The 25,374-nt window shown below is 49.7% G+C and overlaps 1 protein-coding gene across 1 annotated transcript in view; it reads left to right on the top strand.

The window, feature by feature from the left end:
* The window catches only part of ZBTB7C (zinc finger and BTB domain containing 7C), a 94,909-nt gene extending 71,176 nt beyond the window's left edge, over positions 1-23,733 (top strand). The window contains exons 3-4 of the mRNA XM_071425837.1: positions 10,651-11,844; positions 17,280-23,733. Coding sequence (XP_071281938.1) covers positions 10,651-11,844; positions 17,280-17,916 — 1,831 coding nt within the window. The 3' untranslated portion in view covers positions 17,917-23,733. The remainder of the gene's footprint in view (positions 1-10,650; positions 11,845-17,279) is intronic.
* Positions 23,734-25,374: the final 1,641 nt, after the last annotated feature.

The following is a 25,374-nucleotide window of genomic DNA, read 5'->3' as shown; positions in this document are numbered from 1 at the left end:
TCGTGTTACAGGGCTTAGCCCAAACCAAGCAGGGCTTTAGAGAGGTGCTGAGCTGCTGAGGTTGTCCTCCTGAGAGAGAGGACAAAGCTCCTGCCTCTGCCTTGCTGTGAGTCTGGAGATACCTCAGGCTTGGCAGCATCTTGGCCAGCGCATGGGGATGATTGGGTGCTCCTCCTGGAGGTTGATGCTGGGGGACTGAATTCAGATCAGCAAGAAACCCCCCCAAAAAGGGGTGTGTGCCACTGGGGATGCCCAGTGATGCTGCCAGGGAGCCTGGGCAGGGTCTGGAGGAGCAATCCTGCCCAGGCAGGGGATGGGGCGCAGCTGCTGCCAATGCCACTGCCGAGCTGAGCTTCCCACCCCTCCGCTGCTGGAGCCTGCCTGTACCTGCTCCCAAGCCGATATTAAGCCTGCTCAAACACTGCACCGCCTTCTCCTCACATTGTTTTCTGTACCCCACACCCAGCACCAAAATAGCGATAACCCCCCCTTCCCCACCCTCCCGCGGTGACTCAGGCTGGCGAGCAGGCACACATCTGCTTCTGATTTAATGTGCGAGCGCTCTGACCCTTTTATTTTTGTTCCCAAAGTCCTCCCATCATCGGTGGCTTTCTCTCTGGGGGCGAGGTGGGTGGGGGGAGAAGAGGAGGGGAAGCTGGATCCCCATCCTTCGTGCTCTGCTTTTTCGGAGCCCTCAAAAAATGTATTTATTTTGGAGCTGTGTTTTCATGAGCAGGCTGGTGACAGCCTCACCCGGATCCGAGTCCAAGTCCCTTGCAATCCTGTCCACTCCGGAGGGACGCCAGCCAAGCCAGTTTTCCATGGTTAAGTTGGGCACATTTTTCCGCTGTGGTTGGTTGGTTGGTTTTTCTTTTTTTCTTTTTTCTTTCTTTTTTTTTTGTTGGGGTTTTTTTTTTAATTTTTCTTTTTTTTTTTTTGTCAGGAAGCAAACCCACCCAGTGTGTGCAGGCCATTTAATAGAAGCTCTTTTTTTTTTTTTTACAATTTCTTTTCCTTTTTCTGGCTCTGAAGAAGAACAGGACGAGAGAGAGTGAAGGGGCTGGCGTGTTTTCTCAGGAGAGTTCAGAATGGGAGGAAATGGCTTTTTTGGCTATTTTTAAGGCCATGCTGGAAGGAGGTACCTACCACTGATGTGCTCATTGGATTGCAATGCTGTGTGTTAATAGGGATGTATCCTATATATGTCTCCTATGTCACTCCCTGTAGCAGGGTCTGGGCACAATGGGAAGGTGTTAGAGGAGAGTGGGTGCACACACATGGGCAGAAATGCCACCCACAATGTCACATACCTCATGGACCTTCATCTGTCTCATGTCAGAGCTGCTGGGGAGACCAGCAACCAGATATTCAGCTGTACCCTGCATGGGCATATCTCTGGTGGGGATTTTCCTCTTGCTTTCTCTTTCTTTTCCTCATTTTGGTGGTGTGGGAGGGGTAGCGTGTCACTTGAGGTGTGAATGAGTTTCCATGAGAGTGGGGTGGTTGCAGAGGATGTCTGGAAACCCTTCTGTTTCACTTAACATATTCCCCCCTCCCACACGTGTTTTGAGTGTGTGCATATAGATTTGGGTGGGGGGGAGACACTCACCCAGCATCATTGCCTGTATCAGCAACGTCGTATTAAACATGGACAGGAGACCATCAAGGCCACACAGAGCTGTGTAGACAGGGTTTCCAGGGTTTCAAGAAAATGGGTTTCAAGGAAAAAAAAAAGGTCTTGAGCATCTTCAGCCATGCAGCACCTTCTGGAGCCTCAGCAGAGAGGAGCAGTAGGAAGCTGCTGCCCAGAGCACCATCCCCCCAAGCTCCAGACCTCCAAATAAATGCTTGAATGGGGGGACAATAAAAGACTGTGGTCACTGTGTGACCACTCTGTAAAGTCTTCTCTCTGGTACCTGCCTAGATGCTGTGGTTAATTAATTTGCCCCTGCTCTGTGTGTGGATGAAGCCCTCAAAACACCATCTGGAGCCAGGTGGTGCCTTTGATGTAGCTCCACTAATTATTTATGTTTATTTGACCATTTATCACCAGGATGCCCCTTTGCCAAGGCCTGCTCAGCAGATCAGATGGCATTTGTCATGCAGCATGCAGACTTCATCAAGCTGCCACCCAGAAGTGACCTGGAGCTCCTGATTTTGGAGCTTTATATAAATTCTGAAACTGGGCAGTGTGGGCAATTTAAGGAAGCTGGGAAAAGGAAACCAAAGTGAAAACATGGGCCTTCAATTACAGCAGGCACTGAATTCTATTCTGGCCCTGACAGGGCTGGTGTTGGTGTTTATCTGGGCCTGAGAACTGGTTCCAAGGAAATGGGAGGGGCATGGGACTTGGTGATGTGATCACCAAGTTGGTTTTGGGTTGGGAAGGATCTTAAAGATCAAGTAGTTCCAACACCCTGCCATGAGCTCAACCTGTTCATCACCCTGTGCCACCCAAGAGCTCAACTTCAGCCACAGGTTCCTCCCCAGAGAGAAACTGAGGACAGAAAGTCGAGTTTTATATGGACCAGGGTCAGGTCCTGGTGGTCATGGAGCAGCAGCACCCAACTGTTCAGCAGGCTGAGGGGTGATTTGATTCATAATTTGCAATTTTGCCAGATCATATCTGTATGCAAACAAATGATGAAGTGCAGAATACTTCATGTGTAGGCTCTGGGTCGCTGGAGTCAGCCTGCAGGGATGGATTTGTTCAAAGGTGCACATTTGCTGAGGTGTGTAAAGAGAGTTTAAAAATTCCCTGGGATGGATTCACACAGGATGGATTCACACAGGAGCTGCTTTGGCCTCCACATCCTGGTGAGCAAATGAGTGGCACCTTCCTAAGCAAATAATCCCCGTGGAGCTTCCCAAGTGATGTTGTACCAGAGATTCCAGCAGATCTCCAGTACTGATGTGCCCCAGATCTGCTTGGCTGGATAAACTCCTGCATGGATTTTGGAAACTGGGAAGATAAAGGGTTGTTGCTGGGATCACTGGAAACTCTGAAGGTATTTCTAAAGCACCTTTTGTTTTGGACTCCCTGATGGGACTTCAGTGAATATGGCTTTTTTTGTGGCCTGCTTATAGGAAACTGGTAGTTCCAGCTGGAAAAAAGGTCAGTTTTATATAGTATGTGCAAATATAAATAGTTCACATAGGCTCAACTTGCCAGCCAGATGTTGGTAAGGATGAATCCTTGTATGCCCAAGGATTTTGTTCAGAGATTAGTATGAATTCTGACAAGTCCAGTAAGTAATGAAGAAATAGCAGGGTGAAGGTCACCCCTGTGATTTCACTCCCTGAAGCCTAACCACTTTAATTATGTGATCAGACCACGCTCGACTTCTGGGTCTTTTCCATCTCACATCCTGTGGAGCGCTGGGCTCCTTGGCCACCCCTCTCCTCCTGGCACCAGAGGGAGGTCTCCATCTGTGTCAGCATCCCAGGGACTCTGCTTGCCCTTTCCCCTGGTGTCCCACAGAGCATCCCTTCAGACTGTGCTGAGCTGTCCCCTTTGCAGAGCTGCTCCCTTGCCAGGAGACCTGCGGGGTGATGCCACCTCTGCACCCACCCCCGGGGCTGCCTCCCCATCCGTGCTGCCAGCGAGGAGAATGCCGCCTTCTGTGCATCCTTCCCTGCCAAAGCATCACTTTGGAACCATCTTCCCTCTTCTGCTCTGTCCAGATCCTAGCAAAATCCATGGGGTTTTGGCGTTATCCTCATTTCTGTGTGGATGAACTCAATTGAAAGCTGAACACCCCAAACGTTCCCAGCTCAACCCCGTGTCTCCCAGACTGGTCGCAGTTCCTGGAGCGGTAAAACCCTGCTGGTGCTGTGAGGTGGTTCCCTCACACAGAGCCACCTTTGGGTCTGCAGAGGGGTGGTGTCCCTCAGAACAATCTTTGGGTCTGCAGAGGGCTGGTATCCCTCAGAACCCTGGTGATTTCCCTTCCCCAGAACCATCTTTGGATCAGCAGAAGGCTGGTATCCTCCAGAACTGTAGTGATTTCCCTCACACAGAACACCTTTGGGTCTGCAGAGGGGTGGTGTGTCTAGGAACCATGGTGATTTCCCTCCCCCAGAACCACATTTGGGTCTGCAGGGGGGTGGTGTCCCTCAGAACCAGCTTTGGGTCTGCAGAGGGGTGGTGTCCCTCAGAACCTCAGTGATTTCCCTTGCACAGAACCACCTTTGAGTCTGCAGAGGGGTTATGTCCATCAGAACCATGGTGATTTCTGTCCCCCAGAACCAATTCGGGTCTGCAGAGGGGTGGTGTCCCTCAGAATTCCAGTGATTTCCCTGCGAGGGAGGCAGCGGTCGATGTCGCCACGTTTTCCTCGTCGTTCCAGGCATCCCAGGGAAGTGATTGAAGGGCTGGGAGCTCTCTGCCCCACCTTCCTGCTGGAGGGCAGAAACGCTTGCTGCTGGGGTGGGTGGTTTAATAACATGTTCTTCTGGAGACAAGATGTTCAGAGGGGAGGTGTGCCCCCATAGTAAGGAATAAATATAAAGGCAACATTCACCTTTTTTAGGTTTTACACCTTCCTTCTTTTTCAAATAAAGTGGTAATCCCACCTCTCTGCTTGCCTTCGAATAGGCATTTGGGGATCCCAAGTCTTTCTTGGTGTTCCCAGTTGGAGTGGAGTGCTTGGCCAAGGCAGTGGTGTTGTCCCTGTGGGGCTGGCAGTGCATGGGGTGTCAGTGTGGGTGGCTTTGCTCAGGGACATTTGCACAAGGGACTTGCTCAAGGTTGTGGATCCAGGAACAGAGCCTCAGCATCCCTATTCCACCAAAATAGAATCAGAGTTTGGTTTGGGTTTGAAGTGACTGCTGTGTCCAAGCCCCATGCCATGGGCAGGAACACCTTCCACTAGCCCAGGTTGCTCCAAGCCCTGTCCAGCCTTGTCCTGGGCACTTCCAGGGATCCAGGGGCAGCCACAGCCTCTCTGGGCAACCTGTGCCAGTGTTTTTCCACCAAGTAACAGGAGCAGGAGTGATCAATCACTGGCCAGCATACCCCAGTGAAAGAAGCTGTAATATTTTGACAGATTACGGTGATCTCACATGCACATCTTAATTGCCTCATTATGAAGAGACACAAATAAAACTTGGGGGGAAAGAAAAAAATAACCCACATACATTTATGGGCTGATGGATGTAGCAGGCAGGTCTGCACATCCATGGGTGGATGCAGAGGGAGAGCAGCCAGCCCACCCTGGCTGCTGCCTCCGCTCCTGCAGCCTGGAGCAGGGATTGGGAAAGAGGTGCAGGTAGCAGAGCAGCAGAGCCAAAGCATCTGAGCCTCAGGGTGCTGAGCGCCCTGGGCTGGGGAGGTGGTGCTAGAAAATAAATCAGAGTGAGGAAAGGTGTTGAGATCTCCTCCTGACTCTCCCGTCCTTGGAAGTGTCCCAGGCCAGGCTGGACAGGGCTTGGAGCAGCCTGGGACAGTGGCAGATGTCCTTGCCCATGGCAGGGGGTGGAAAGAGATGAGCTTTAAGTCCCTTTCCAACCCAAACCATTCTGAGATTCATTCTGTGGGTCTCTGACTCCCTCTCCTGACAGGGTCAGCAGCCTGGGGTGGCCTGGCATGCTCAGCGCCCCAAAACCTGGTTCTGACACCTCTGAGATGCTCTGCTGGGTGGTCTCATGCTTCAGGGGTAAAGCTGGGATTCCTCCAGGGGTTTTGTGTCAGCGAGGACCGAGGGATGCTCAGGAAGGGGGGGCCAGCAGCTGGCTGGGATGGGGGAGCAGTGGTCAGGGATGTTCAACCCCCAGCCTTGCCCCTGGCCTTGCACCCTGAATCCCTCTACACACACAGGCTGGGTGAAGGGAGGAACTGGAGGCACCTTGTTTTGCCTGGAAAAAGGACATTTTGACACCAGGAGCAGGCAGAGATCAGCCAGAGCCTGAGGCTCCTTCCTCCACTGTGCTGAATGCAGAATGAGCCTGGCATGGGGGGGCAGCTGCTTTGCATCCCCTGCTTGCCCTGGGGCACCCCCATATCTTGGGGGGGCAGTCCCACAGAGATTCACTGGAGGCACAGAAAAAAGAAACACAGACAGGAGCCAGCATTTACCTGAGGGAAAATCACAGCAAACAGAAGGCCAAGCAATGCACATTTTAAAGGGAGATGCTCAGAAAATCTCAATGCAAATAACAAAAATATAAAATAAAAACACAAAAAATATGAACATATACAATATTAATGCAAAATTATAAATATCTAAAATATACAAATAATAAAATATTAATGTACCAAAATATTAATATATTAAAATATTAGAGTATTAAAATATTGAAACGCTGCAATTATGTTGCATGCCAACAAGCAATTAAAAGCCAAAATTGCCATCTCCCAGCCAAGACTCAGAGTGTGAAGCGCTGTCCCCGTGGATGGTCTAAGGGGACATCCCCCATCCCTGACACAGCCCTGAACCAGCAGCCACACCTCGCACAAGCCTGGGCTCCCCCTGGCAGCCTTTATCTCCTCCAAGGGCTCGGCTTTCCAGGGCGTTGTCACCGGGGCTGAGGAAGGAGATGGGAAAGGGAAGTGCTGGTGAGGAGCCCTCACAGGTCACAGGTCTCTTGCTCCTGCCATTGAGCAGCGCTGAGACCCGGGGGCAGGATCCTGTCCCTCCCCAGGGCTGGCACATCTCTCCAGGGCTGCTCCGAGCTGTGCCAGTGCTCCACTTCCACCCCTACAAACAAGCAGAGGCAGCACCAGTTTGCTTTATCTGTTTTCCGTGCATATGTCTTTATAATCTATTGAGTGTACTTCTGGTTTTTACTTACCACAGTGCTAAAATCAGCATTTCGCCTCTCTCTGGTATTTCAGTTTTACATTGCTGGTTTGGAGATGCTGAGATCCTTCAGTATTACAGTGAAGGAGGTTGGAGAAAAAAAGGTTATTAAAGAAAATAAAAAAAGAGGTTTTGAGCAGCAGAGTGTCTGGATGAGCTTTGGGTAACCCAGGGAGTGCACGTTGCAGGTGGTTTATGATAATTGCTGTAGTCCCTGGCTTGTATTTGGCGTTTTTCACACAAAAAGAGGACAAATCTTAGCTCCCCCAACCCCTCTTTTTTTTTCCTGTTGCAGCTTCAGGTGTCTAAATCTGTTGGCAGAATGCTGGGGGAAGCAGTCCAGTATCCCACCACCATTTTTTTATAAGTGGGGCTTTTCCTGGCAAGAAAGTAATGAATGAGTTTTAAGCATAACCATAAATGCAATGTTTCACAACGTCATCTGCAGAATACATTTATTTTAGGTGCCCTCCACCCTTTCCACCATCTCCCTCCAGTTTATTTTAACAATGCTGTAATTTTCTATTATAAAATGGGATTTTGCTGTTTAACTCCATGTCGCCCGCTCAGCATTTGCGTGTGTGTGTGTGTGTGTGTGTGCATGCACTGGTGACATTTGTCACCATCAGATGCTATTTTTAAGCCTGTTATTATTGAGGACCCCACCCTTGGCTTGGGGATGGGAAGGGGGGAGTGCAGGAGGAGGGAGAGGAGGGAGGGGAAGGAAGGAAAACGTCAGCCTCAGCACACTTCCAGCCTCTGGCCATCAACCTCCCCGGGGGCATGGGAACCATAAGGTCATTTCTCAAGCTCACTGAGCTCCAGAGCTGTCAAACCACCCCGAGAGTTTAAAAAATGCAAATGCATGCAAATGAATGGGCTGTTTCTCTCCCTCTCCCCCCCTCACCCCCGGTTTAAATGACATGAATCACCTTCAATTTTGCCAGCATCCTGTAAAGTTATCGGCTTGCCCAAATGCTGCAGTTAACAGAACCACATCTCAGGAGGACCAGGGAGGGATAAGAAAGGAAAAATAGCTAATTTCCACCAAAACCCCGTAATTTTAAAAATATATTTTATACATATAAATCATATGTAACTATGTATATAATCACCCCCTAATCTCCCAATTCTAATTTTTCTTGCTGTCGAGCAAATAACCCACTAATTAGGGAGAATGAAGCTTAATGTCCAGAAAAAACCCTCTATAAAAATATTTCTCAGGGTAGTCTGATATTCTGCTGTTCTGATTTTTGGCACTTAGGGTGATCTGGCAGTGAAAAATGAAAATAGGAAGACACATTCCTTCATGCAGGAAGCTCCTTTAACACTCAGGCTCCTTCCAAACAAAAATAAATGAGTAGATGATAAAAACAGCAATAGAAATTTAATTGCTCACGCTTATTATTCGGGATACAAAGCCCTAGAAAGGAAGCTGTCTTTTCCTCCCTGACTCAGGGGTTATTTATTATCTTACACTCCACTTGGAGAAGGTATTAGATTTACTGTCACTTATTGGCGATTTTCAAGGAGGATTTGATACAGAGCTGGTCGGGATCGCAGAGGAGTGTTGCTGGTTAACATGGTTAAGCACAGCACACTGTAATGAATCAATTTGTTTCAGACAACAGACGTAATTAGCGTGGAGGTAATGGTCACACCATGGGATGAGGGGCTGTAGCATCCTCCCTCCGCTGAAAATGGCCGGAGCTGGGTGTGATTCCTTGTTCCTCTGCCCAGCTCCGGGCTAGGGGAGCTGGCTGGAGAGGGCTCCCATGGCTGGGGCTGCCCTCCAGCCCCTGTGAGGCTTCCCTGAGCATGGACAGCTGGACACTGTCCCCCCATCCCTGTGAGGCTTCCCTGAGCATGGGCAGCTGGACACTGTCCCCCCATCCCTGTGAGGCTTCCCTGAGCATGGACAGCTGGACACTGTCCCCCCATCCCTGTGAGGTTTCCCTGAGCATGGGCAGCTGGACACTGTCCCCCCATCCCTGTGAGGCTTCCCTGAGCATGGACAGCTGGACACTGTCCCCCCATCCCTGTGAGGCTTCACTGAGCATGGGCAGCTGGACACTGTCCCCCATCCCTGTGGCTCCCTGCAGACCTGTGGTCCATCACCTCCCTGCAGGTTGCAACATCCTCCAAGACCTTCACTCTCTGGCTCCCACACACCCGCTTTTGGCAGTGCTGGTTAGGTGTGGGGGAGATACCTGCAAGGTCTCCCTGGGGAGGGAGGAAAAGGGAGACAGCGTTCCTTTTCCCACGGGAATGTTTCCTGCTGAGTCTGATCCCCTCTACAGGCCTCCCAGGCTTCCCAAGGGTTGCTGGCCAAGGTGAAGCACAGGTTTTCATGGACAGCCTCCATCAGATCAGACTCTTTCCATCCCCGAGGTGGCTGGGAGGGCGGGAGCCATCTGAAGTAAACCAGGTCCCCACTGGTGGCTTGGAAGGAGGTTTGGAATCAGCAGAGCCAGAAACTGAGCAGGGAAGGATAGCCAGGACATGGCAGTGGATCCCAGGAGAGCTGCAGATGTGGCGTGGTGTGCAATTGGGGAACCTGCCTGATGGTGTCAGCCTTGCAGAAGGGATGGAGTGGGGCTGCAGTTTTGCTTTCACATGCCCTGAGTTCTCCTGGAGATTAACTGCTCTGTCCCTTGGCTGTGAACCAAGTGTCTACCTGCAGCAGGGCCAGGGCTGGTAGAGGTGACACTGCATGAACACATGCTCTGTGTCCTGGGGGTTTCCAAGGGTTAGTGTATTCAAAGTTATTCTGTCTGTTTGATGTATTCTGTCTGTGAGGGGATTAATGTATTCGTCGCCTGCTAGAGGAAATCGCTTTCCTTTCCTGGGATTTCTCATGTGGAAGGGCTACTGGAGCCATGTGAAAGAGGAAACATCTTACAGATTAAAAAATGGCAAAAAAAAATAAAAAAAGAATCAAGTTTTCCTCTTGGGTGTGGGCTTTTTACTTCCGAGTTTTCCTTTGAAGCTAAAGCTGTTCTAGCAGGGGAAGAGGTCTGCCAGATGCACAGGGCATTTTGATACCATGCTGACAAGTCCAAGCAGGATTGGGAATGGAGAGAGCTCAGCTCATGGGAAGAGATAGCAAACAACACTCTGTGTCTGGCCAGGTCCTTGCTACCTGGTTGTCTTCCTCTGAATGTTTAGGTACACACTGTGACACAAATCCTTGCTTTCCTCCCCATTCCCAGATCCCTCAGGAGGACATTCCTACGTGGCATGTCCCCACGTGAGGTGACATGTCATAGCTTCCAGGCATGAAGTAGAACTGAAGATCCATAAGGATCACTCTCCTGCTGCAGCAGGAAGCTGTGACCCTCCTCTCTGGGATGTCCAGTTGTACCAGCCCCAGGAACAATCACATAGATGAGATGGGCACTCCCTGACTCATCTCATTGAAGCAGAGTAGGTGCTGCCTCTTGGCAGTGTGAAGCAATACAGCATCACACTTTCCCCACACAGCTCCTGGCAGGGCAAATCCAACGTGTGCCTGGAACAATGCTGGCTCCAGGAGGACTCAGAAGAAATGTGGTGGGTAGGGAGTCATTGCACAAGGTTCCTGGGGGAGGGGTGTGAGAGAGAAGAGGGAGCTTGTGGTGATTGTGAAAAGGTGAACAGGGTGGGAATTGAGAAGGAGATGAGGAGATGGGGAGGGAAGCAGAGGATCTGGAAGGAGCTGAAGGTGGCCTGGAGATGCACTGAGAGATGCAGGCAGGAGGTGACAGCAGGTGAGGTAGAGGAGGGAAGGACTCGGGAGAAGGCAGCATCCTTTTGGCATTATCAGTTGGCAATCCCCTGCTAACGCTGTGCTGTTGGTGCTTTGTCCTAGGGCACTAAATGAGAATATGGCCAATGGCATTGAAGATCTTATCGGGATCCCATTCCCGAACCACAGCAGCGAGGTGCTGTGCGGCCTGAACGAGCAGCGGCACGACGGGCTCCTGTGCGATGTCATCCTCATCGTGCAGGACCAGGAGTACCGCACCCACCGCTCCGTCCTGGCTGCCTGCAGCAAGTACTTCAAAAAACTCTTCACTACCGGCACTTTAACAGACCAGCCCTATGTTTACGAGATTGACTTTGTCAAGCCTGAAGCACTTTCTGCCATCCTCGAGTTCGCCTACACCTCAACCCTCACCATCACCACCTCAAACGTCAAGCACATCCTCAGCGCCGCCAAGATGCTGGAGATCCAGAGCATCATCAACGTCTGCCTTGAAATCATGGAGCCCGACAGGGAGGCTGAGGAGGAAGATGACAAAGAGGACGACGACGATGATGAAGATGAAGATGAAGATGAGGAGGAAGAGGAGGAGGAGGAAGTGGAAGATTTTGTCAACCAGGAGAACCTAGCTGATGTACAAGAAGTAAGCTGCCACCAAAGCCCTTCTGAGTCCGATCTCACCGAAGAAGCTTATACAGAAGCACCTAAAGATTTTCCAAATCACTTCCCAGCCAGTAACTCCTCTGGACACTTGGGCATGATACGAGACTTCTCCATAGAGTCCTTGCTGAGTGAAAACTTGTACCCTAAGGCAAACATCCCAGAACGGAGGCCAGCTCTGTCTCCTTTTGCCCCCAGCTTCTTCCCCCACCTGTGGAACGGCGACTTTAACTCCTTCTCCCAGCTGGAGGAGCCACAGGTAGACAACGGCCCCTTGGATCTGGTGATCAAAAAGAGGAAGATCAAGGAAGAGGAGGAGAAGGAAGACCTGCCTCCGCCTCCTTTCCCTAATGACTTCTTCAAGGACATGTTTGCCAACACCCCAGCAGCTCCCTTAGGGCATATTAAGGCAGAGACTGACTACAGCGCTTATCTCAATTTCTTAAGTGCTACCCAGTTTGGAGGAGTTTTTCCCCCATGGCCCCTGGAGGAAGAGAGGAAAATAAAGCCCAAGGCATCCCAGCAGTGTCCCATCTGTAACAAAGTCATCATGGGGGCTGGCAAGCTGCCCAGGCACATGAGGACCCACACAGGGGAGAAGCCCTATATGTGCAATATCTGTGAGGTTCGCTTTACCAGGTGTGTGTTGGTCACCTCTGACGTGTGGGGAGTGGGGTGGTGGCTGGAGGGGCGACATCATAACCCATGACTGATTTCTCTGCTGCTCATCAGAGAAAACTCACCAGAGTTTTTGTCCCAGAATAAAAGTAGGGAGGAAAGCAGGGCATGATCTCTGTCCCTTTAGAAAAAAAAAAAAAAATAAAAAGGGAGGAAGGGAGGGTGGAGGAAGAAAAAGAACCTACTGATTTTTGTGGGTTGTGGATGACATCCACAGCTCACTGGATCCATCCCCTCGCTGGACAAAAGCTTAAATAAGTAACAGGATATTTTCAACCCCACCATAGTTCACCACAGTGGGACCAGAGTGAGCTGGAAAACAGATGGTCAAACAGCCAAGGACGCTTCATCTCTAATGTGCTGAGAGATGCACTGAGTTGGGAGGGCCATTTAGCCACAGGATGTAATTAGTTTGGGTTTGCACTTTTTGGCATCAGTATAGACCACAACCAAGTTGCACACATTTGGACGTGACAGTATCTGGGCTCTCTGGGCTTTCTGGGGCTGGAGTGGCCCTAATTATCATGTCTTAGTAGTGCAGTTGGGGTCTCGGTCTCTTCCCCAAAGTAACAAATGACAGGATAAGGGGAAATGTCCTTAAGCATCACCAGGGGAGGTTTAGATTGGATATTAGGAACAATTTCTTCATGCAAGGCACTGTAACAGCCTGTCCAGGGCAGTGGAGGAGCCCCCATCCCTGAAGGGATTTAAAAGATGTGTAGGTGTGACACCTGGGGACGTGATTTGGTGGACTTGGCAGTGCTGGGGGAACAGCTGGACTCACAGAATCATGGGATGGTTTGGGTTGGAAATGGCTTTAGAGTTCATCCAGTTCCACCCCCTGCCATGGCTGGGGACACCATCCACTATCCCAGGTTGCTCCCATCACTGTCCAACCTAGCCTGGGACACTTCCAGAGATGGGGCAGCTGCAACTTCTCTTGCCAAGTTGTATTTAGCTGTGCAAATCAAATGTTCCAGCCTGAAACTGTCCTCTGCAAAGCTAGGCAAATTTAATTGGTGAGTGGAGACAAATAGATTCCTGGACCTGCTCTTGCTGAGTGTAATTAATATCTAATGAGAACAATCTTTACCATAATAATAAAGCTTTCTGACAAGAGCATGGTATTTCAGCTCCTGGCTGCATGTGAGAGAGAGAGAGAGCCCTATTAAGCTGGGGTGAGAAAACCAGAGGAAAATAATCTGCACAGTAGGCAGAGGCGAGCTCCTGACAATGGCCAGACACCTGGGGTGCTCCTGCATTCAGCCTGTCTTTTCTTCTCCTGTCCCTATGATAATATTCGAATGGAAGATATGCAGATGATGAGAATTTGACCTGAAAATAAATTTCCATGCTCCCCTCCATTAACACAGCAGACACCATATTATAATGCGGGGAGCATCGTGCCTCGGGCGGGCATGTGCAGCATGAGCCAGCTCACCCTGGTATTTGCAGGGGAAAGGCCACTGCATGGTGATAATTCCTGCCTGCAGGAATTTGGATCTGGCTCCTGCTGGTGCTGCATCCCCAGGTTAGCACTGTTGTCTCTGTGGGTGTGGTGGCCTCTCGGACTGGAGGGACAGCCTGGCCAGCCCCATCCTGTGGTCCCTGTCGCTCCCTTGTGTGTGCTGCTGCAGGTGCTAATTTTTGGATGAGGGAATAGCCTGCCTAGATCCATCACTGACATCTGCCCTGTGACAGGAATATAGAGCTGAGCCCTCCCAGAGGGCTCCCAAAGTCCTTTACAGGCAAGGGCAGCATTGTTCACTTAGTTCAGGGAAACTGAGGCACGACGCCTAATCCAGACGGGTTATATCAGCGTGGTGGAGGTTGAAAACTCCACGCAGAGCTGGTCTAGCATGACTCATTACTAATACAGGACTAAACCTGGTATTTTCAACATCCCCCATGTGCTCAGCAGCTTCTAAACACAGGGCACAGGGGTAGAGAGACTTCATCCAAGGGGAAAAAATTCAAAAAAACTGAGACTTGCCCAACAGTGCAGTCTCCCAACACCACTGATGAAAACTGGTCTTGTGGGTCACTCTGTGCAGAGCTGGGTCCTAGAGGGTCTTTTCCTTCTTTAGCACCCCGAGCAAATCAGATGTCTTAAAATATTGATTTGTTTTTAAATGTGTTTGGAAGGATTTTGAATAGCGTGCAGCTAATTGGCTTTGTTTGGGGTGGGGTTTTCTTATCTGTTTTCATCATTACTCTGGTGTGTGAGAACTCTCTTTTAGGAAAAGGTGTAGTTTTAAGCAAGGTGGAGTGATTGAGATGCAGAAAAATAATTCTACTGGGATTTCCTGAGTGCTGCCACTTGCATTATGTGTTTTGCTCTCGGGGGAGGGAGGGAAAATCCCATGCTTTCTGAAAGCATTGGACTTGCACCCACAGTGCCTTCACTGGGGAGATGCAAGCTCAGGTGGTTCCTTCTGAGGTCCCCTGGGAGTGAGGGCGCAGGGAAGCAGAGGTTCCCAAATGGAATTTCAGTATGAATCAGTCTTTTGCATTACTTCTGCATGTAAGGCACTGTGGAGTTGAAAATCTGCTGGGGAAATGAAGATTTATTTTCCTGGGTGAGGAGTGCCCCAGCCTCCCCAGCAGATCCTTCCCCTCCACATCAGTGGGATCTCTTATCCCCCAGCAAGGACCCTACGTGCACCTGGACCTGCCACTCCTGCTGCCCACAGACATCTGATCACAGGAAGCAGGACTTCATTTAATGGCTCATTAATTATTTTTTCCTTAAACAAAGGCTGCTCAGCTTCTAGTCTGCTGTTCCACCCTGCTAGAACTCCAGAGAAAGCTGCAAATATTTCAGCTTTTCCACCAAGACCACCCCAGAGTGCTCAAGGAGATACTGTTCCAGCTGGAAAGGTTAACATTATTTGTTCCTATTATTTGTGTTGTGACAGCTCACAGAGCCCTAATCGCTCTCCTAATGCAATTGCATTAAGGTTATTCACACACAGAGTGCGGATCTCCGTCGGAGCGAGCCTCCAGCCCAGCTCACAAACCCCGTGTTCCCCATGGCACATCCCCCTGGGGTGCTTCAAAACAGAGCACCTCACCTCCCCCCAGCCTCTGAGCAGCTCCACAAACCTCCCTTGCATTCCCTGGAGATGCTGCTGGGGCAGGGAGGATTGGGTTTCTCCCCGTCTGCTGCTGGAGATGGGTAATAGCCTGAAAAGAGCTTTGCCTGTGTGTACATTATGCAGTCCTGGCACGCAGCGTGTTTATTAGGAAAAGCGATCCTGCTAGGTTAAACATTACCTACAGAGGTTTAAATTAAATTATAGGTGGGGTCGGCAGCTCTGCTTTTTATTAACACTCCCCCCCCCCCTTTGCAGCACGAGCCCCCGCGCTCATCCGCGCGCGACTTCGCCATTCGGGGTGAAATTTCCCTGCTGCTGCTTTGTCTGCTGCTGAGCACTGGCTACAGCCCTTCCAGAGAAAATGCACCTTTGTGAAAACCTCGGGGTAGCACCAGGTTGAAAAGTGCCACAGTGGGAAGTTGACCTGAGCTTGGCACAGGGACTGAGAGATGCCTTTTTTTCACGTCTCCCTAAAAAATCTGTAGGTGCAGGGCCAGGCTGGGATCAGTGTCCCAAGAGCAATAAAGCATCCTCTGGTGAAGAAGTCACTCTCCTGCTAGGGATACTCCTTTGCATCTTTGATCCTGAGGGACTGGTGTGCAGGGATGCCCAGCCCAGAGCTGCATTCCTCATGGTGTGGCCAACACCTCTGTGCTGCTGGGCATGTCACCAAAAACTGTTTCAATATGGGCTGGGTGGCAAAAACTAGTTCAGAGGCAGCACCTTCCAAGTGTTCAGGGCTTGACCTGGCAGAAGAAACAGATTTTTGTCTGGTTTTTATGTTATATAAATTAAATAATCATAATACATATTAACATTATGTAATTTATAATATAATTATATTTTAAAACAATAATGAATTATATATTCTTTACTGTTTATATTAAAATACACCGTATAGTTTTATATGACATATCTGTAATATATAATATATATTTAATATCTAATAATGAAATTACTCCACAGGTTCTACATATTATTAGCCTCAATAGTAGCGTGTTGGAGGGTTCATACTGAAATAATTTTGGAAAGCAGTATGAATTTTCCCACTTTGCTCTTTACTTGAACACCACTGGTGCAATCCAGGAAGCAGTGTTCAGCTCAGCTGGGCCATAAGCAGCTTCACTTTTTTATAATCATTCTCTTAAACTGTGATTTTGGGTTTTTTTTGGTTTTTGGCTGCAGAAGGAAACATTTTTTGGGGGGGAAAAAGCAGTGATTGGATTGCCCGTATGGGAAAACATTCTCGCTTTTAGATGTTCCCCTTAAAAAAAACATATATAAATATTTGTAAATAAGTGCTATTGGGATGGATATTACACTTTTCCATGGCTGGACTTGAAAAACTTCTCCAAACTGTGTGGGAGGTTGGATGTGTGCTGGCCTTGGAGACCCTGGCAGGGAAGGGCAGAGTGCCTGGGTGCTGCACCTCCGGCAGCATCACCCTGTGTGCTGCTCCTGCTCCAAAAGAAGGCTCCTGAGACACCATGTGGTCAGTGCAAGAATAAAAGGAGAGGAAAATCGGCTCCAAGAGGGACTGAATTTAAGCAGTATTGTCCTGCATTTCCAGGCTCTCGAATCCCAGCTGATTTCGTTATTTGCAGGCCGGAACAGAGCTGTATGTATGTAATAATCCCAGATATAGTTATATATAGATGTATTCCCATATTTAGAATCTTGCTCTTTACAAATGTGTGGAAGGAGGATGTAGCCTAGTGGGGGTCAGGCTCTTCTCCCAGGGAACAAGGGACAGAACAAGAGGGAGCAGCCTCAAGTTGTGCCAGAGAAAGCTGAGCTTGGAAAATCAGGAAAAATGTCTTCCTGAAAGGGCTGTCCAGCCCTGGCACAGCTGCCCACGGCAGTAGTGGAATCTCCATCCCTGGAGGCATTTAAAAGCCATCTGGATGTGGCACTTGGGGACATGGGTTAGTGGTGGCCTTGACTGGCGGTGTGGTTGGACTTGATGATTTTAGGTCTTCTCCAGCATTAATGATTCTGTGTTTTTTGAATTTATTACAGGGATTTTTTTCCCCCTCCAATTTAAGCTGTTTTGAACTGTCTGGGATGGGCTGCAAACTCCTGACGTGGAGGGCTCTGTTTGTATGATGTTTTAGTGCCCAGGAAAGAGGAGGCAAACGCAAACATCACCCTGCAAGACCATCCATACATTGGGAGAGACCCCATGATGAGCTCCCCACCTTCCCATCACCCTGATCCCAGCCGGGGAGCCAATCCCAAAAAGAGCAATCCCAACCCTTCCGGCCCACACCGCCTGACCAAGCACCTTTTCTTTTGCAGGCAGGACAAGCTCAAAATCCACATGCGGAAGCACACGGGCGAGCGGCCGTACCTGTGCATCCACTGCAACGCCAAGTTCGTGCACAACTACGACCTGAAGAACCACATGCGCATCCACACGGGCATCCGGCCCTACCAGTGCGAGTTCTGCTACAAGAGCTTCACCCGCTCCGACCACCTGCACCGCCACATCAAGCGCCAGAGCTGCCGCATCGCGCGGCCCCGGCGCGGCCGCAAGCCGGCGGCGTGGCGGGCGGCCGGCCTGCTCTTCGCCCCTGGGGGCCCGCCCGTGGAGAGCGGCTTCGTGATGCCGCCCACGCTGGAGGAGATGAGCAGCCACCTCGGCAGCACGGCCATGTGCCTTCCCGGGCCCAGCCCCAAGCACTTCCTGGGCGGGGCCAAGGCGCCCTTCAGCCTGCAGGAGCTGGAGAGCCAGATTGAAGAAACGCAGATGAAGCTCTTCAGGCGGGCCCAGATGGACATGGAGAGGAACGCGGGCATCTTCGCCTTCGCCCTGGGCCACAATGAAAACCTCGCTGCCCAGCCCTTCTTCCCTCTCCCCGACCCTTGGAGCACAGGCTTCAGTGGCTTGGCGGGGCTTGGCCACGTGGCTCCCATCTCAGAGGCCAGCAACTAAACCCGCGCCCGGTCCCACCATGCATCTGCTCCCATCCCAACAAGGCAGCCCACTCCCCTGGGCTCCCACCCGCCCTTCTGCATCATCAGGCTCCCGAGAAGCTCTCTGTCCTCTCATTGCCATGGGGCTTGGGGCACGAGGCCGTCCCTGGGGCGAGCAGGGCATGGGCAGGTGCTGTGCCCCGTGGCCACCGGCACTTTAGACTCCGCACTTGGCTTTGGGGCCGTCAGGCACTCCCTGTCCCATCCCTCCACTCATGGCTCCATCTGGGAAGGCCAGGCCAGGACTGCTGCTCTCTTCAACACCCCCAGAAATGTCACTTGCCTTAGTCCAGGGCTCGGCCATCACCATGAGATGGCTTTTCTGTGGGAAATGTTCCCCATTTTCCCACACATGGAGCTCACTGGACACTGACAAGCCGTCCAGACTTGGGTTTGTTATGTTGCATTCCTTGGCCCTTTTGGTCAAAAGGACTTTTGTGTTTTCTTTCTGGTTTTATTTTCTTTTCTTCTTAATTAATTCCCATGTCTGGCAACAATATTTATTCTACAAGGGATAAGGGGGAGGTCTAGCAGCCTTACTGGGAGAGGGAGAGAGGGAGGATACTGGCCACTGGCTTTCTCAGCAGTATATCAGATTTACAGGGCTGGTGAAAGCCCTGACCTGCAGCATGAGTTGGGACCTTAAAAACATTAAAAACATAAAAAAAAAAAAAAAAAAAAAAAAAAAAAGGAGATTGAACACCTAGCGCAAAGCTGGGTGGAAAAGGGGGATTTTACTTATTTTGGTTCTTTAGCTATTTCAAAGTTTCAAAAGGAGAACCAAAGCCTATTTTGAGTATTTTAACTTCAGTTGCTTGAAAAGGTGAAGGAAAAGTTTTGGAAGAATCAGTAATATTTCGATACTGAGCTTTTATTAAACCCTTGCTTTGAAAAAATGAACCAGTGGGAATTTTGAAATGAAAAAGTCGTTTCAAACCAAAGAGTCAGAATTCGCTGCCGCTGACCATTCTGAAATGTCTGGGGTTCTGTCCTTAATTCCCTCAAATTCTTATGTGATAGTGATGAGGAAAGTTTACAACACACTCACGTGTCCCCAGATCTGCAGTGTTGGTGGGAAAAATTTGGGTGTGCACATATCCCTGCTGTTTGTCTCAAGGGATCTTTGTGGAAAAGAAGTTCACTACTGGAGTCTTGATGGTGATATCATCTACTTGACAGCAAGTAGAAATGCTGTTTCTTCACTGTAGTTGTTTCAAAAGAGAAGGTGGTGATACATGATAGGGTACTCCAAGTTGAAGGTCACCCATGCTGGCCAGCAGGTTTGGGGTGACGCCCCAGCATCCCTGCAGACCCCATCTGGTAATTCTTTCAGGGCACAAAAAGTGGCCAGTTGGCTGGAATCACCCTGTCCACCTCCTTCAGCCCCAAATCCATGAGCTGCTCTGAAGGATAAAGGCTTTTGGTGGCCATCTGCGTCTGATGGCTCCTCCTGGACGAGCCGTGGGAGGCAGACATGGTGGGATCCCACTTCCACCCCTGGCTGAGGTGGGTTGCAGTGGTTGTTTTACACAAAACCAACACTCGGAAATGTAAATGTTACAAACTGGGGCTTTTTATTTCTCTTTTTACTATGACCTTTCAACGTCAGCAAAATCGAAGGGAATGCGAGGAGCGCGGGTTCATGAGGTTTTTGGTTTTTCCATCAGTGACGAGGTGGCTGGATGAGAATCTGCCCACCAGAGGCAAGGAAGGGGACACAAGGAAGTCAAGGGTTCCACAGCCCTCAGGAGGGTTGAGGGACTTCTGCTCTGAGACCACCCATAGCAGAATGGTCCCAAGGAACTGCCCAACACTTGGCTTCCTCCTCCCAAAAGAAATCCTTAAAGACTCCACATGCAACAAAAGTCAATGGAGAGAAAAAAAAAAAGAAAGTAAGAAGAAAAAGAAATCTTCTTAAAACTGCATCAAAGTTTTTCTTTTTAATCCACATCAACTTCTTAAACAAGCGACGTTTTGCAGATGATTGGTTCCTTCAGGTGTTTTTTTGTCTACGATTTGGAGTCATTGTAAAATATCCAAAGATGCTGAGTACTGTATGATCTGCAAGGACTTGAAGCAAGGTGTTTTTTCTGTCTTGGTTTGTTTGTTAGGTTGGTTGGGTTCTTTTTTTTTTTCCTATATGTCTAAGTGGGGATAAACCTTTGCAATTTTTCTATTTATAACTATTTTTATGTGATTGCTTTATGTACAAAACAATGGAAAAAAATCAAAACAAAAAAGTAGAGAGGAACACACACGTACACAAACAAATTTGCCTTAGTTACTCATGGGACAATCACCCTTAACTTTGATTGATGCTAAAAAGCTGATGGAAAAAAAAAGACACTAGATCATTTTATGTATTTATTAAACTGTATTAATTGATGCTTTTAAATTATTAGCAGGACTTGATTCTCTTGCCTGTGGCCATGGTGAGAAGGCAAAGCCGCTGCGGTTGCTGAGCTGCCAGCACAGCCACCCGTGTGGCCTCAGCTCTGTGGATGTTTGCCTGACGCCTTTTGGAAAGCCAGAATAATCACTTATTAATTAAAGATTGAGCTGGTATGGGCTCCAGCCCAAGGGGCTGATGCTGATGACAATTATGGAGTTAAGGTTGATTTTCCCACGTTGGCGCTGGGTTGGACAGGGCTGGAGGGAGCTGAGCACTGGCAGTGATCATCTTTTGGGGTGTAGAGGGATGATTTGAGAAAACTCTTGTTTCTTTACGTTTTGGTGTTGTGTGGTGAGTCCAGGCCACAGGTATCCACGTGGGAGCCCAGCTGAGTGTGAAGGTGCCTTCCTGGGGATCTGCTCCCATTTCCCAACCAGGGCGGGTGTAATGAGCACCAAACCTCGGCTGGAGGGACATGAGCTCTGTCCCAGCTCATGGTGTGGTGGCTTCTGGTTCATCCCACCCTGGCTCCTACAGCCTGGCTGCAGCGTGGGCAGCAGGGCAGGGGGGATGCTGCCCCTGTGCCCCTGGGCTCAGGTGAGAGCCCACCTGCAGAGCTGCCCCAGCCCTGGCTCCAGCAGCACAAGGAGCTGGAGCTGCTGCAGCCAGTGCAGAGGAGGCCACGGAGCTGCTGCCAGGGCTGGAGCCCCTCTGCTCTGGAGCCAGCCTGGCACAGCTGGGGCTGCTCAGCTGCACAAGAGAAGGCTCCAGGGACACCTCAGAGCCCCTGCCAGGACCTCAAGGCATTTTAGAAAAAAGATGGGGCAAAGATTTTAGCAGGGCCTATTGTCATAGAACAAGAGGAGATGTTTTAAACTGAAAGAAAGGAGATTCAGTCCAGATAGAAGGATGAAGTTTTTTACAATGAGGGTGGCAAAACACTGAAACAAGTTGCCCAAAGAGATGGTGACTACCCCTGGATCCTTGGAAGTGTCCAAGGCCAGGCTGGACGGGGCTTGAAGCAACCTGGGATAGTGGAAGGTGTCCCTGCCCATGGCAGGAGGTGGGACTGGATAACCCTTAAAGAAAGATCCCTTCCAACTCAAATCTTCTGATGATTCTATGATTACATAAACACAACTGACACAAACATGAGCCCTCTAATTCACGTGGTCGCACAGAAATTGCAGAGTTCCTTTGCTGTTTTTGAATGAGGTGCAAAAGCCTGGAAGATAAGCTCCCGCTAGGAACAGTGGGACTCATCCCACATTGTTCAGCCATTTGGAGGTGAAGTAAACAGGTGCCCTGAGCCTATTGAGACACCTACGTGTTGTCCTGCAACCTGCAACGTGATTGCCAGCCTGCCTCTGAAGCCATGCAGGTTCTGGTGGAGGTGATTCACCCCACCTACGCTGGACCTCCCAGGGGTGGGATGAATCACCTTTGGGCACTCTCTGCTACCTACCAGGGTGCTGTGCTTTCCCAGAGCTCACTGAGATAAGGTTAACCATGGGGAGGGATGTTCCCACCAGCACCGCTCCCTCCTCTCTGCTTAGCTCTCGGGACAGTCCCTGGAAAAACCTTTCCCAAGAGGATGGGATGCTGGTACAGCCCAGAGACCCAGGTCAGGCTGCTTGATTTCTTCCCAGTCTGTTTTAACTGGGAACACTGTGGGAAATAAAGGTCTGTGTCAAGCCTCCCAAGCCTGGGGACCAGGGATTCAGGCTCATGGATTGTTCACCCTGCTGCAATCCCAGTAAAACTTCCCAAGTTCTTCCAGCCACAGGTTATTTTCCTTCCTTTAGACTTCAGAGAAGGACTACACAGCATCAGGTGCTCGGGCAGGGGTCCAGATCTGCAGGCAGAGTCCAGAAGTGTGACTTGGGAACAAAGAAATACCAATCCCCCTCCCAGGGCAGGTGGTTGATTGTTGAGCAGCTCCTCTGTGCTTGGAGCCGACAGGACCCTGGCAGGGTCAGCCCATAAACTGTGTGGTTTTGAGCACAAAAAAAAAAATTCCCAAATGAAAATTGTGTGAATTACTTTTTAGCTATTTAAATACACCTGTAACTTCTTTTGTTTCAGCTCTTGTGGCTTTTAACCCCATTTGATGCTCACATTCTGGTTTGCTTATAATGCCAGAACAACAACAACAACAACAACAAAAAAGAAGAAATAGATTTGCAAGGGGAGGGTGAAAAAAAAAAATCTAAAAATCGCTTGGAGGAGCTGTGCATTAATCAGACACTTGGGAATCACGGGAAGAAACCAGCTTCAGTAAATGCTTGTTAGCAACAACATATGGCTACATGCTTGCTCCTGAACAGCTGCTGTTATCTGCTGGAGCATCCAGGCTGTGCAGGGGGAGCGGCTCCGGGGTGATGCTGCGCATGCAGCGTTTGCTTGGACCAGGTGTTGCTGCCAAAGGAGCATCTCCTGGCACGAGTGGCAGGGAGCTGGATGGGCAAACCCTTTCCCTGGGCTTGAAACCCTTTGCTGAGCATTGCAAGAGCCTCTTCCTGCAGTTGTGCAGAAGGAAATTACAGAGAGAAAAAAATACTTATGTTTTAAGAAGGGAAGAAAGAGCCTGCAGTTTGGGAAGTGAGAGGCTTTTCCATTTGGCAGTCACCTGCAGGAAAAAAATAAAGGGAGTAATTTTGCAAAGTACAGCCTAAAATGTTTTAGACTTGAATGTGTCAGCAGGACTCCTGGCACTACCAGTGAGGCTGCAAATGCTGCCCGGTCTCTGCCCCACTTGTGCTCTGCCTGCAGCCCCCTGGGACCTGCTGTGCCCCCCATCCTTTTCCATCCACTTTGGAGGGGATTAGTGCTTTATTTACAGTCTTGGTGCCCTGAAGCTGGAATATTGTGTGGTTGCAGGGGAAACTTTTAAGGTAAGAGAGTACATGAAGCAAGACCCCAACCATCTTGTTTTAAGAAAATTATGTGCTTGGCAGCAGGTCACCCGTGGCTGGGTTTTTAAGATCTGCCATTGCCTTTTGGTACCTCTGACTGTGTGCACCTGTGTTTCTTTCCAAGCCAAAAACAAAAAGGGAAGAACTGAGAAAAATCCCTTCTTGTAGAAGATAGACCCTATATAGTCTGAGCCCGAGTGAACTCATCCCCATCCCATCTCCCAGCCCCACCTCTGGGACCTCCAGCAGAGGGAGAGAAAATACCTGTGGCTTGGAAATACCTTTTTCCCCCCGTGTTTTCCTATGTTGATCCAATGTTTTACATGACTTGCACTATTTGCTGTAGGGCAGGATACTGTTTAGGTTTCTTTGTTCCAGTCTCTTGTTTGGTTGCGACTCCTCTTGGCGGTCCTGTACACATACCTGCTGCACATCTTACACCCCTGGAGAAAATAAACTGTTACCTGAAGCACTGAGCCTCTCGTGTGTCCTTAGCGCTGCTCTGGAGCGGGGGAATTCGGATTTCAGCATCACATTCCTGGCTGGACTTGGTGAACTCGGGGGTCTTTTCCAACATAAATGATTCTGCCATCAAATGATGATGAGCGGGGGGGTGATGGAACATTTTGTGGTGCCCCTCCAGGGTGACCCTTCATGTGGCACCTGGGCTGTCACCACGAGGGTGCAGGGGCTGAGAAGAATGAAATTTTGTGCGGAGCAAATAAATGCTCTGTGGTGTGGAAGTACAATTGCTGGGGGTTTGTTTCTCGGCGCATCTGCTCGCTCAGCTCCTGCACACTCGAACCTGGGCTGCCCTCGTGTGGTGGCCTGGAGGCAGCTCGGCCACCGGAGCGACACCGGGGACAGCAGAGGGCTGGGACCCACACCTGGAGCTGTTCTGGGGGGGTCTCAGCAGCACCAGGACACACAGGAGCCTCCATCACCCCCCGTCTCACCCAGCCACGTCTGCTTGCCAGGAAGAGAAAATGCAAACCTCAGCCACATCCAGAGGCAGTTTAATGCTTGAATTTGATGATTTTAAGGGTCTTTTCTAACCTAAATGATTCAATGATTCCTAAGAAGTTTTTACACCTCAGTTAACCACCACCAACCAACAGGGCAGTGAGGCTGGGAACATGCCACGATTGTTGGTGGCCTCATAGGAACCCTGATTCTTTAGGGAATTATTCCTGCAGGGTAAGCCAGGACTGGACCCTCTGATGCTCAATGTGGCCTCAGCTGATATTTCCCACTTCCCCTCATGGTACCACTAATAATTTTGCTCAGTTCAGGCAAGCAGGGGTTTCTCATGTAAATCTCACACAATTATATAAAGCTCATTTCCTTAGGAACTGAGACTAAAAACCATAAATGCAAATGCCAAGGAAGAAGCCAAACAGCAGTGCTGAGCTGCAGCCCCCAAAGTTTCATTTTATTTCCTTCTTTCTGCAGGGATGACACTGACTGAGATGTCACAAATCCGATCAGGCTTCCTAATAGTTCATGCAGTGCCTCGAGCCCCAAGGGTCATCTGAAATTCAGGCAGCCAATTTGCAGGCAGGAGATGCAAAGCCAGACCAGGCAGGGGCTGAGGTTTTTAAGGACAGACCCTGTCTGTCAGCTAAAACCTTCCTCTGCTCTTGGGTAACCTCTGGCAAATCCTTGCAGGGGTGGCTGTAAACCTGCCTGTCTTTAAGGGGGAGCTGTTAACTCAGTTTCCATAGTGAACAGGACAGGGCTGTCTCAGTGGGACCAACTTCTGCAATGTTAGCTGGAGTTCTGCATCGTTGGGGAAATATTTAAGGCTTCACCTCCGAGTCCTCAGAAATGGGCTTCTCATTTAGGCAGCTTTTGTGATGTTTTTCTGGAGGTCTTGATGATATATTCATTGAAAAATCAGTTGGAAATGCAAAATCCTCACATGCTTTCTGAGACAAGGTCCCTGCATCTGAAGCGAAGGTGAGCAGTGATTTTCCTCTGGGTGTTGCTGCAGGGGTGTGAGCCAGTCTGTGACACCCCAAAATTTAGGATAATTAGGTTTCAAACAGGACCTGGATGAGAAAAATGAAGAGTGAACAGAAGCTCTTTGGGAGGTGGAAGAAAATCTCCC

Source organism: Agelaius tricolor, unplaced genomic scaffold, assembly GCF_023055355.1.
Source record: "Agelaius tricolor isolate 1412-34295 unplaced genomic scaffold, bAgeTri1.0.p SCAF_4, whole genome shotgun sequence".
In the NCBI taxonomy this organism is placed as follows: Eukaryota; Metazoa; Chordata; class Aves; order Passeriformes; family Icteridae; genus Agelaius; species Agelaius tricolor.
This window is presented reverse-complemented; position numbering and strand designations above follow the sequence as displayed.